This window comes from Telmatherina bonti, assembly GCF_933228915.1.
Source record: "Telmatherina bonti genome assembly, chromosome: 10".
Lineage (NCBI taxonomy): Eukaryota > Metazoa > Chordata > Actinopteri > Atheriniformes > Telmatherinidae > Telmatherina > Telmatherina bonti.
In genome coordinates, this window is record NC_136628.1 from 1,052,031 (window position 1) to 1,065,067 (window position 13,037).

Sequence of the window (13,037 nt, forward strand, 5' to 3'; positions counted from 1 at the left end):
CTAAATTCTGTTCCAGACTAAATTCTGCTTCAGAGGAAATACTGTTTCAGGCTATAACCTGTTCCACACTAAATTCTGTTCCAGATTAAATTCTGCTTCAGAGGAAATACTGTTTCAGGCTATAACCTGTTCCACACTAAATTCTGTTCCAGATTAAATTCTGCTTCAGAGTAAAAACTGTTTCAGGCTATAACCTGTTCCAGACTAAATCCTGTAACCAGACTAAATCCTGTTTCAGACTTAATCTGTTCTTAACTAAATCCTGTTCCAGACTAAATTTTTGCTTCAGACTAAATCTGTTCCAGACTAAATTCTGCTTCAGCCTAAATTCTGTTCCAGACTAAATCCTGCTTCAGACTTAATTCTGTTTCAGAATAAATCCTGTTCCAGACTAAATTCTGCTTCAGACTTAATCTGTTCCAGACTAAATCCTTTTCCAAATGAAATCCTGTTCCAGATTAAATTCTGCTTCAGACTAAACTCTGCTTCAGACTAAATTCTGTTCCAGACTAAATCCTGTTCCAGACTAAATCCTGCTTCAGACTAAATCTGTTCCACACTAAATCCTGTTCCAAACGAAATCCTGTTCCAGATTAAATCCTGCTTCAGACAAAATCTGTTCCAGAATAAATCCTGTTCCAGGCTAAATCCTGCTTCAGACTAAATCTGTTCCAGAATAAATCCTGTTCCAGACTAAATCCTGTTTCAGACTTAATTTTTGCTTCAGACTAAATCTGTTCCAGACTAAATCCTGTTCCAGACTAAATTCTGCTTCAGACTAAATTCTGTTCCAGACTAAATTCTGCTTCAGACTAAATCCTGTTTCAGGCCAAAACCTGTTCCAGACTAAATCCTGTTTCAGACTAAATTCTGCTTCAGACTAAATCCTGCTTCAGACTAAATCTGTTCAGAACTAAATACTGTTCAACGTAATCTGTTCCAGACTAAATTCTGTTCCAGACTAAATTCTGCTTCAGAGGAAATACTGTTTCAGGCTATAACCTGTTCCAGACTAAATCCTGTAACCACACTAAATCCTGTTTCAGACTTAATCTGTTCTTGACTAAATCCTATTCCAGACTAAATTTTTGCTTCAGACTAAATCTGTTCCAGACTAAATTCTGCTTCAGACTAAATTCTGTTCCAGACTAAATCCTGCTTCAGACTTAATTCTGTTTCAGAATAAATCCTGTTCCAGACTAAATCCTGCTTCAGACTAAATCTGTTCCAGAATAAATCATGTTCCAGACTAAATTCTGTTCCAGACTAAATCCTGTTCCAGACTAAATTCTGCTTCAGACTAAATACTGTTTCAGGCCAAAACCGGTTCCAGACTAAATCCTGTTTCAGACTTAATCTGTTCAGAACTAAATACTGTTCAACGAAATCTGTTCCAGACTAAATTCTGCTTCAGACTAAATCTGTTCAGAACTAAATACTGTTCAACATAATCTGTTCCAGACTAAATTCTGTTCCAGACTTAATCCTGCTCCAGACTAAATCCTGCTTCAGACTAAATTCTGTTCCAGACTAAATCCTGCTTCAAACTAAACCGTGCTCCAGACTAAATCCTGTTCCAGACTAAATCCTGTTCCAGACTAAATCTGTTTCAGACTAAATCCTGTTCCACACTAAATCTGTTCCAGACTAAATCCTGTTCCAGACTAAATCCTGTTCCAGACTAAATCCTGCTTCAGACTAAATCCTGTTCCAGACTAAATCCTGCTTCAGACTAAATCCTGTTCCAGACTAACTCCTGCTTCAAACTAAATCCTGCTCCAGACTAAATCCTGTTCCAGACTAAATCCTGTTCCAGACTAAATCTGTTTCAGACTAAATCCTGTTCCAGACTAAATCCTGTTCCAGACTAAATCTGTTTCAGACTAAATCCTGTTCCACACTAAATCTGTTCCAGACTAAATCCTGCTTCAGACTAAATCCTGTTCCAGACTAAATCTGTTCCAGACTAACTCCTGCTTCAGACTAAATTCGGTTCTAGACTAAATCCTGCTTCAGACTAAATCTGTTCCAGACTAAATCCTGCTCCAGACTAAATCCTGCTTCAGACTAAATTCTGTTCCAGACTAAATCCTGCTTCAAACTAAATCCTGCTTCAGACTAAATCCTGTTCCAGACTAAATCCTGTTCCAGACTAAATCTGTTCCAGACTAAATCTGTTCCAGACTAAATCCTGTTCCAGACTAAATCCTGCTTCAGACTAAATCCTGTTCCAGACTAAATCTGTTCCAGACTAAATTCTGTTCCAGACTAAATTCTGTTCCAGACTAAATCCTGCTTCAAACTAAATCCTGTTCCAGACTAAATCCTGCTCCAGACTAAATCTGTTCCAGACTAAATCCTGCTTCAAACTAAATCCTGCTTCAGACTAAATCTTGCTCCAGACTAAATCTTGCTCCAGACTAAATCCTGCTCCAGACTAAATCTGTTCCAGACTAAATCTGTTCCAGACTAAATCCTGTTCCAGACTAAATCCTGTTCCAGACTAACTCCTGCTTCAGACTAAATTCTGTTCCAGACTAAATCCTGCTTCAAACTAAATCCTGCTTCAGACTAAATCCTGTTCCAGACTAAATCCTGCTTCAGACTAAATCTGTTCCATACTAAATCCTGCTTCGAACTAAATCCTGCTCCAGACTAAATCCTGCTCCAGACTAAATCCTGCTTCAGACTAAATTCTGTTCCAGACTAAATCTGTTCCATACTAAATCCTGTTCCAGACTAAATCCTGCTCCAGACTAAATCCTGTTCCAGACTAAATCCTGGTCCAGACTAAATCCTGCTTCAGACTAAATCTGTTCCAGACTAAATCCTGCTTCAAACTAAATCCTGCTTCAGATTAAATCCTGCTCCAGACTAAATCTGTTCCAGACTAAATCCTGCTTCAAACTAAATCCTGCTTCAGACTAAATCTTGCTCCAGACTAAATCTTGCTCCAGACTAAATCCTGCTCCAGACTAAATCCTGCTCCAGACTAAATCTGTTCCAGACTAAATCTGTTCCAGACTAAATCCTGTTCCAGACTAAATCCTGTTCCAGACTAACTCCTGCTTCAGACTAAATTCTGTTCCAGACTAAATCCTGCTTCAAACTAAATCCTGCTTCAGACTAAATCCTGTTCCAGACTAAATCCTGCTTCAGACTAAATTCTGTTCCATACTAAATCCTGCTTCGAACTAAATCCTGCTCCAGACTAAATCCTGCTCCAGACTAAATCCTGCTTCAGACTAAATTCTGTTCCAGACTAAATCCTGCTTCAGACTAAATCCTGTTCCAGACTAAATCCTGTTCCAGACTAAATCCTGCTTCAGACTAAATCCTGTTCCAGACTAAATCCTGCTTCAGACTAAATTCTGTTCCATACTAAATCCTGCTTCAAACTAAATCCTGCTCCAGACTAAATCCTGTTTCAGACTAAATCCTGTTCCAGACTAACTCCTGCTTCAGACTAAATTCTGTTCCAGACTAAATCCTGTTTCAGACTAAATCCTGTTCCAGACTAAATCCTGCTTCAGACTAAATTCTGTTCCATACTAAATCCTGCTTCAAACTAAATCCTGCTCCAGACTAAATCCTGTTTCAGAGTAAATCCTGTTCCAGACTAAATCTGTTCCAGACTAACTCCTACTTCAGACTAAATTCTGTTCCAGACTAAATCCTGCTTCAAACTAAATCCTGCTCCAGACTAAACCCTGTTCCAGACTAAATCCTGTTCCAGACTAAATCTGTTCCAGACTAAATCCTGTTCCATACTAAATCCTGTTCCAGACTAAATCTGTTCCAGACTAAATCCTGTTCCAGACTAAATCCTGCTTCAGACTAAATCCTGTTCCAGACTAAATCCTGCTTCAGACTAAATTCTGTTCCATACTAAATCCTGCTTCAGACTAAACCCTGTTCCAGACTAAATCCTGTTCCAGACTAAATCTGTTCCAGACTAAATCTGTTCCAGACTAACTCCTGCTTCAGACTAAATTCTGTTCCAGACTAAATCCTGCTTCAGACTAAATCCTGTTCCAGACTAAATCCTGCTTCAGACTAAATTCTGTTCCATACTAAATCCTGCTTCAGACTAAATCCTGTTCCAGACTAAATCCTGCTTCAGACTAAATCCTGTTCCATACTAAATCCTGCTTCAAACTAAATCCTGCTCCAGACTAAATCCTGTTCCAGAGTAAATCCTGTTCCAGACTAAATCTGTTCCAGACTAAATTCTGCTTCAGACTAAATTCTGTTCCAGACTAAATCCTGCTCCAGACTAAATCCTGCTCCAGACTAAATCCTGCTCCAGACTAAATCTGTTCCAGACTAAATCCTGCTTCAGACTAAATCCTGTTTCAGAGTAAATCCTGCTCCAGACTAAATCTGTTCCAGACTAAATCCTGCTTCAGACTAAATCCTGCTCCAGACTAAATCTGCTCCAGACTAAATCCTGCTCCAGACTAAATCCTGCTCCAGACTAAATCCTGCTCCAGACTAACTCCTGCTTCAGACTAAATTCTGTTCCAGACTAAATCCTGCTTCAAACTAAATCCTGCTCCAGACTAAATCCTGTTCCAGACTAAATCTGTTCCAGACTAAATCTGTTCCAGACTAAATCCTGTTCCAGACTAAATCCTGCTTCAGACTAAATCCTGCTTCAGACTAAATCCTGTTCCAGACTAAATCCTGCTTCAGACTAAATTCTGTTCCATACTAAATCCTGCTTCGAACTAAATCCTGCTCCAGACTAAATCCTGTTCCAGACTAAATCCTGTTCCAGACTAACTCCTGCTTCAGACTAAATTCTGGTCCAGACTAAATCCTGCTTCAAACTAAATCCTGCTCCAGACTAAATCCTGTTCCAGACTAAATCCTGTTCCAGACTAAATCTGTTCCAGACTAAATCCTGTTCCAGACTAAATCCTGTTCCAGACTAAATCCTGCTTCAGACTAAATCCTGTTCCAGACTAAATCTGTTCCAGACTAAATTCTGTTCCAGACTAAATTCTGTTCCAGACTAAATCCTGCTTCAAACTAAATCCTGCTCCAGACTAAATCCTGTTCCAGACTAAATCCTGCTTCAGACTAAATCCTGCTTCAGACTAAATCCTGTTCCAGACTAAATCCTGCTTCAGACTAAATTCTGTTCCATACTAAATCCTGTTCCAGACTAAATCCTGCTTCAAACTAAATCCTGCTCCAGACTAAATCCTGTTCCAGACTAAATCTGTTCATGACTAAATCTGTTTCAGACTAAATCCTGTTCCACACTAAATCTGTTCCAGACTAAATCTGTTCCATACTAAATCCTGTTCCAGACTAAATCCTGCTCCAGACTAAATCCTGTTCCAGACTAAATCCTGGTCCAGACTAAATCCTGCTTCAGACTAAATCTGTTCCAGACTAAATCCTGCTTCAAACTACATCCTGCTTCAGATTAAATCCTGCTCCAGACTAAATCTGTTCCAGACTAAATCCTGCTTCAAACTAAATCCTGCTTCAGACTAAATCTTGCTCCAGACTAAATCCTGCTCCAGACTAAATCCTGCTCCAGACTAAATCTGTTCCAGACTAAATCTGTTCCAGACTAACTCCTGCTTCAGACTAAATTCTGTTCCAGACTAAATCCTGCTTCAAACTAAATCCTGCTTCAGACTAAATCCTGTTCCAGACTAAATCCTGCTCCAGACTAAATCCTGTTCCAGACTAAATCCTGTTCCAGACTAAATCTGTTCCAGACTAACTCCTGCTTCAGACTAAATTCTGATCCAGACTAAATCCTGCTTCAGACTAAATCCTGCTCCAGACTAAATCCTGTTTCAGAGAAATCCTGTTCCAGACTAAATCTGTTCCAGACTAAATCCTACTTCAGACTAAATCCTGTTCCAGACTAAATCCTGCTTCAGACTAAATCCTGCTTCAGACTAAATCCTGCTCCAGACTAAATCCTGCTCCAGACTAAATCTGTTCCAGACTAAATCTGTTCCAGACTAAATCCTGTTCCAGACTAAATCCTGTTCCAGACTAACTCCTGCTTCAGACTAAATTCTGTTCCAGACTAAATCCTGCTTCAAACTAAATCCTGCTTCAGACTAAATCCTGTTCCAGACTAAATCCTGCTTCAGACTAAATTCTGTTCCATACTAAATCCTGCTTCGAACTAAATCCTGCTCCAGACTAAATCCTGCTCCAGACTAAATCCTGTTCCAGACTAAATCTGTTCATGACTAAATCTGTTTCAGACTAAATCCTGTTCCACACTAAATCTGTTCCAGACTAAATCTGTTCCATACTAAATCCTGTTCCAGACTAAATCCTGCTCCAGACTAAATCCTGTTCCAGACTAAATCCTGGTCCAGACTAAATCCTGCTTCAGACTAAATCTGTTCCAGACTAAATCCTGCTTCAAACTACATCCTGCTTCAGATTAAATCCTGCTCCAGACTAAATCTGTTCCAGACTAAATCCTGCTTCAAACTAAATCCTGCTTCAGACTAAATCTTGCTCCAGACTAAATCCTGTTCCAGACTAAATCTGTTCCAGACTAACTCCTGCTTCAGACTAAATTCTGATCCAGACTAAATCCTGCTTCAGACTAAATCCTGCTCCAGACTAAATCCTGTTTCAGAGAAATCCTGTTCCAGACTAAATCTGTTCCAGACTAAATCCTACTTCAGACTAAATCCTGTTCCAGACTAAATCCTGCTTCAGACTAAATCCTGCTTCAGACTAAATCCTGCTCCAGACTAAATCCTGTTTCAGAGTAAATCCTGTTCCAGACTAAATCTGTTCCAGACTAAATCTGTTCCAGACTAAATCCTACTTCAGACTAAATCCTGTTCCAGACTAAATCCTGCTTCAGACTAAATCCTGCTTCAGACTAAATCCTGCTTCAGACTAAATCTGTTCCAGACTAAATCCTGCTTCAGACTAAATCCTGCTTCAGACTAAATCCTGCTCCAGACTAAATCCTGCTCCAGACTAAATCCTGTTCCAGACTAAATCTGTTCCAGACTAAATCTGTTCCAGACTAAATCCTGTTCCAGACTAAATCCTGCTTCAGACTAAATCCTGTTCCCGACTAAATCCTGCTTCAGACTAAATTCTGTTCCATACTAAATCCTGCTTCAAACTAAATCCTGCTCCAGACTAAATCCTGTTCCAGACTAAATCTGTTTCAGCCTAAATCCTGTTCCAGACTAAATCTGTTTCAGCCTAAATCCTGTTCCACACTAAATCCTGTTCCAAACTAAATTTGTTCCAGACAGTGAAGCGGACCAAAACTGAAACAGACTGAGTCCGATTGTTCTGGAGTTTATTCTGAGCTTTCTCCTCCACTATTGACTCTATTATTTATTCTGTATTCTTTATCCTGATTCCTGCAGGTGATAAAATGAGTTAGTTGTGTCGGAGTCCGTTGTTGGGACTGTGAGCTAGTCTGTTCCACGTCGCTCTTTTTATATCCAAACCGCACCCATACAGAAATTTTCCTCTTTTAGGAACAAGATCATCAGTTTGGGTTGGCTGCTCATCTTTTAGTGAATTATCCTCAGAAAAACGTCTGCTACCGTCTTCCTCCATGTTTATGTATTGCAGCGTGCCGTAAAGCACATCTTGATGTAAAATACTGCAGTAAAGCAGCTTATCGTGGCGTAAACGATGGAGCCTCATATGAAACAATCAACATTTTCTGTTGTCCGAACGATATCTATCATATCGCCCAGCCCTGAAGCAGACTATTGTGATTCTGTCATTTTTATCTTGAAAGTGAAAGAAAACAAAGCAGCTGAGGCAAGAGCGCATTGAGTGTATTAATATAAACAGAAAAGATGCCAGTTTTACGTTTCATATGCAGGAATAAGTCAGAAATGTTCCAGCGGGACAGCTCGTGCCTTCAGACTGTTCTAAATCTACCACCAAGCAGCTTAGCACTGAAAATATCCAGTGTCATGAATATTTGAATATAAATGCTTGAAGACATAAAGCAGGCATTCCTTAATAATAACATTAATCAAGGCAGCGGCAGGGGGACATCTGGAAAGTCAAACATTAGCAGTGAAATCAAACTGCAGCAGCTTCAGTTTCTCTACAGCCTTAATGACAACTCTGTCTGTTTCAATCAGCTCACAGCTGCTCCACAGTCCATTTGTCAAACTTTATGACAGCTTTAATTGCTGCCACCTGCTGCCTGATTGACCCACTCAGCAGCCTCTTTACTCACATGTGGATGCAGACAAAGACGCTATTAGCAGCAACTTCCTGCTGCTGCGCTCAGCTCACTTCGGGAATAAATTAGTTCCAGCCTGTCGACCCTCCCCTGGCTCTGGATCCATACGCAGCGGGGGCACAGAGTCTCAGGCTCTGGTTTTATCCCTACCGGCGGGAGTTACGTTCACCAGCTTATTACTGTCTGAAATGTTGACTTCTGACTCCATTTTTATTTAGAATTCCTTGTTCTAAATAAAACAACCTGAACGGCGATGCGTTCAGGTTCACGCTGCGTTAAATAGACCCGGCGATGCGTTCAGGTTCACGCTGCGTTAAATAGACCCGGCGATGCGTTCAGGTTCACGCTGCGTTAAATAGACCCGGCGATGCGTTCAGGTTCACGCTGCGTTAAATAGACCCGGCGATGCGTTCAGGTTCACGCTGCGTTAAATAGACCCGGCGATGCGTTCAGGTTCACGCTGCGTTAAATAGACCCGGCGATGCGTTCAGGTTCACGCTGCGTTAAATAGACCCGGCGATGCGTTCAGGTTCACGCTGCGTTAAATAGACCCGGCGATGCGTTCAGGTTCACGCTGCGTTAAATAGACCCGGCGATGCGTTCAGGTTCACGCTGCGTTAAATAGACCCGGCGATGCGTTCAGGTTCACGCTGCGTTAAATAGACCCGGCGATGCGTTCAGGTTCACGCTGCGTTAAATAGACCCGGCGATGCGTTCAGGTTCACGCTGCGTTAAATAGACCCGGCGATGCGTTCAGGTTCACGCTGCGTTCCAGAGACCTGCCGGGTTTCCGCTGACGTTTGCGGCCGCCGGGTTTCCGCTGACGTTTGCGGCCGCCGGGTTTCCGCTGACGTTCGCGGCCGCCGGGTTTCCGCTGACGTTCGCGGCCGCCGGGTTTCCGCTGACGTTCGCGGCCGCCGGGTTTCCGCTGACGTTCGCGGCCGCCGGGTTTCCGCTGACGTTCGGGGCCGCCGGGTTTCTGCTGACGTTCGGGGCCGCCGGGTTTCCGCTGACGTTCGCGGCCGCCGGGTTTCCGCTGACGTTCGGGGCCGCCGGGTTTCCGCCGACGTTCGGGGCCGCCGGGTTTCCGCCGACGTTTGCGGCCGCCGGGTTTCCGCCGACGTTTGCGGCCGCCGGGTTTCCGCCGACGTTTGCGGCCGCCGGGTTTCCGCTGACGTTTGCGGCCGCCGGGTTTCCGCTGACGTTCGGGGCCGCCGGGTTTCCGCTGACGTTCGCGGCCGCCGGGTTTCCGCTGACGTTTGCGGCCGCCGGGTTTCCGCTGACGTTTGCGGCCGCCGGGTTTCCGCCGACGTTCGGGGCCGCCGGGTTTCCGCCGACGTTCGGGGCCGCCGGGTTTCCGCCGACGTTCGCGGCCGCCGGGTTTCCGCCGACGTTCGGGGCCGCCGGGTTTCCGCCGACGTTCGGGGCCGCCGGGTTTCCGCCGACGTTCGGGGCCGCCGGGTTTCCGCCGACGTTCGGGGCCGCCGGGTTTCCGCCGACGTTCGGGGCCGCCGGGTTTCCGCTGACGTTCGCGGCCGCCGGGTTTCCGCTGACGTTCGCGGCCGCCGGGTTTCCGCCGACGTTCGCGGCCGCCGGGTTTCCGCCGACGTTCGCGGCCGCCGGGTTTCCGCCGACGTTCGCGGCCGCCGGGTTTCCGCCGACGTTCGCGGCCGCCGGGTTTCCGCCGACGTTCGGGGCCGCCGGGTTTCCGCCGACGTTCGGGGCCGCCGGGTTTCCGCCGACGTTCGGGGCCGCCGGGTTTCCGCCGACGTTCGGGGCCGCCGGGTTTCCGCCGACGTTCGGGGCCGCCGGGTTTCCGCTGACGTTTGCGGCCGCCGGGTTTCCGCCGACGTTTGCGGCCGCCGGGTTTCCGCTGACGTTCGGGGCCGCCGGGTTTCCGCTGACGTTTGCGGCCGCCGGGTTTCCGCTGACGTTCGCGGCCGCCGGGTTTCCGCCGACGTTCGGGGCCGCCGGGTTTCCGCCGACGTTCGCGGCCGCCGGGTTTCCGCCGACGTTCGGGGCCGCCGGGTTTCCGCCGACGTTCGGGGCCGCCGGGTTTCCGCTGACGTTCGGGGCCGCCGGGTTTCCGCTGACGTTCGGGGCCGCCGGGTTTCCGCTGACGTTCGGGGCCGCCGGGTTTCCGCTGACGTTCGGGGCCGCCGGGTTTCCGCTGACGTTCGGGGCCGCCGGGTTTCCGCCGACGTTTGCGGCCGCCAGGTTTCCGCTAGAACCAACCTGCATCCTAAGCTTGAACACAACACCCACCCTTCCAGCAGGTCCATGGTCGAGGAGACCACCTCGGCATACAGGAGGGTGTGGCCCAGATGGCTGGTCTTCAGGTGTTTACGGTACGTCTCCATACTGAACTGGGTCCAGTCCTGCGACTCCGTGGTGTCCGTTACGAGGGCCAGAGAACCGTCAGCCAGTGGAGGACCGTCCTGGAGATCAGAACCAGACGTGATCCTGAAGGAAGCCTTGGGAAACGTGAGGTTGGCATTCTGGTCCGCCTGACCCTGAGCCCACTTCAGGAAGCGCGCCTTGACCTCCTGCGTGAAACAGAGGAAGGACTTCAGGAGTCGGTATTCATGTCTACAGATGACCGCTACACAGCTAAAAGGAACTAAAAGGACCGCAGGAACTAAAACTAAGAACTAAAACATGATGGTTTTATTATTCTAAACTTGATGTATTTTTCCAAGGGTTGTCTGCATCATGAAGATGTTTGCAGCTACGATGTTAAAGATGGTTCAGAATATAAACTGCTGAATTCTACTGGAGCTAAGAAAGGCGTCTAAATTTGAGCAGAAGCCATCAGCCATTCCACAAAGTCTGCAGGTTTTGTATGATGAAGTTCCAAATCCGGCCCTCCTCCATATTAAGCCGAGTATCCCGGCATCAGGTCAACGTTCACTCAGCAGTCATCAGGCAGCTTCTGCACTCAGAGAAAACAGACGGATACATTTGCACACCGCACTTTTCGGCTTTTATTTGTGAAAAATTAAATCGTGTGTACTTTTCATTCTACTTTACAACTGTGTGACACTGTGTTCCTCTTCCACTTTAAATAACAAAATTTATTCATGTTTGTGGCGTGTGACATGTCAAAATGTGGAGAAGTTCAAGGGGTATGCATACTTCTGCTCATCGAGGAAAAGAAAGTAGGAACATTTGTTTTAAAGGCTTACCATGGGGGACCATGGTACAAGCGGATTAAACAACTCGGACCATGCATCACATGGTTTTAATGCACTTCGCTGCAAATCGCGGTGTTCTGGACTCTTGTGGAATGCGCAGCTCCTCGTTTAATCCTTACTAATTAAACAGTTCAGGCCACAGAACACATCCCACACAATGAGGAAGCAGAGGCTGAGCTGGAGGGATGCATTCACATGCAGTCCGGAAAACGGGACATCTTTAGGTCTTTAACCCCCTAACCGGTGGCGGCCCGCCGCGCAGGCCGTTTTCTGTATTTTTTTATATCACACTCGTACAGTATCTTAGACGTTTCCTTTTTCAATAAAACTGCAATAAAACTGATCCATGGTCCTTCCTTAGCCAATAATACCCACTGAGTGTCAGCCTAGGTGGTCTGACCATCACATACGTTTCCGCTTCCAGACGTCGCCACCAGTTCTGATGCCAGTTCTGACCCCACTGCCGTAAAGCTTCTGTGTGGGATGTAAAACGGCTTCAGGGGGTCCGCGCGTAAACATTTGTGACAACATGCGTACTTGTGTGTGTCCGTGTGCAAAAGCAGAGGAAGCCTTTTTCTCTTTAGGAACTTTTGCAAAACACGCTAAAAAACGCGAAAATACAGCCGCGAGGAGGTGGAGGAGTCGTTTACGCCCGCGAGGAGGTGGAGGAGACGTTTACGCCCGCGAGGAGGTGGAGGAGACGTTTACGCCCGCGAGGAGGTGGAGGAGTCGTTTACGCCCGCGAGGAGGTGGAGGAGTCGTTTACGCCCGCGAGGAGGTGGAGGAGACGTTTACGCCCGCGAGGAGGTGGAGGAGTCGTTTACGCCCGCGAGGAGGTGGAGGAGTCGTTTACGCCCGCGAGGAGGTGGAGGAGTCGTTTACGCCCGCGAGGAGGTGGAGGAGTCGTTTACGCCCGCGAGGAGGTGGAGGAGTCGTTTACGCCCGCGAGGAGGTGGAGGAGTCGTTTACGCCCGCGAGGAGGTGGAGGAGTCGTTTACGCCCGCGAGGAGGTGGAGGAGTCGTTTACGCCCGCGAGGAGGTGGTGGAGTCGTTTACGCCCGCGAGGAGGTGGAGGAGACGTTTACGCCCGCGAGGAGGTGGAGGAGTCGTTTACGCCCGCGAGGAGGTAGAGGAGACGTTTACGCCCGCGAGGAGGTGGAGGAGACGTTTACGCCCGCGAGGAGGTGGAGGAGACGTTTACGCCCGCGAGGAGGTGGAGGAGTCGTTTACGCCCGCGAGGAGGTGGAGGAGTCGTTTACGCCCGCGAGGAGGTGGAGGAGTCGTTTACGCCCGCGAGGAGGTGGAGGAGTCGTTTACGCCCGCGAGGAGGTGGAGGAGACGTTTACGCCCGCGAGGAGGTGGAGGAGTCGTTTACGCCCGCGAGGAGGTGGAGGAGACGTTTACGCCCGCGAGGAGGTGGAGGAGACGTTTACACCCGCGAGTAGGTGGAGGAGTCGTTTACACCGGCGAGGAGGTGGAGGAGTCGTTTACACCTGCGAGGAGGTGGAGGAGTCGTTTACACCCGCGAGGAGGTGGAGGAGTCGTTTACACCCGCGAGGAGGTGGAGGAGACGTTTACACCCGCGAGGAGGTGGAGGAGTCGTTTACACCCGCGAG

The 13,037-nt window shown here is 47.2% G+C and overlaps 1 protein-coding gene across 4 annotated transcripts in view; it reads right to left on the reverse strand.

Moving 5' to 3' along the window:
* Nucleotides 1-13,037, reverse strand: part of hlcs (holocarboxylase synthetase (biotin-(proprionyl-CoA-carboxylase (ATP-hydrolysing)) ligase)) — a 62,300-nt gene that overhangs the window by 25,091 nt on the left and 24,172 nt on the right. For 3 of the 4 annotated variants that reach the window (XM_079247526.1, XM_079247524.1, XM_079247527.1), the window contains one exon: nt 10,493-10,773. In XM_079247526.1, the coding sequence (XP_079103652.1) occupies nt 10,493-10,773 (281 nt within the window). The remainder of the gene's footprint in view (nt 1-10,492; nt 10,774-13,037) is intronic. The other variant, XM_079247525.1, reaches the window with a different exon arrangement.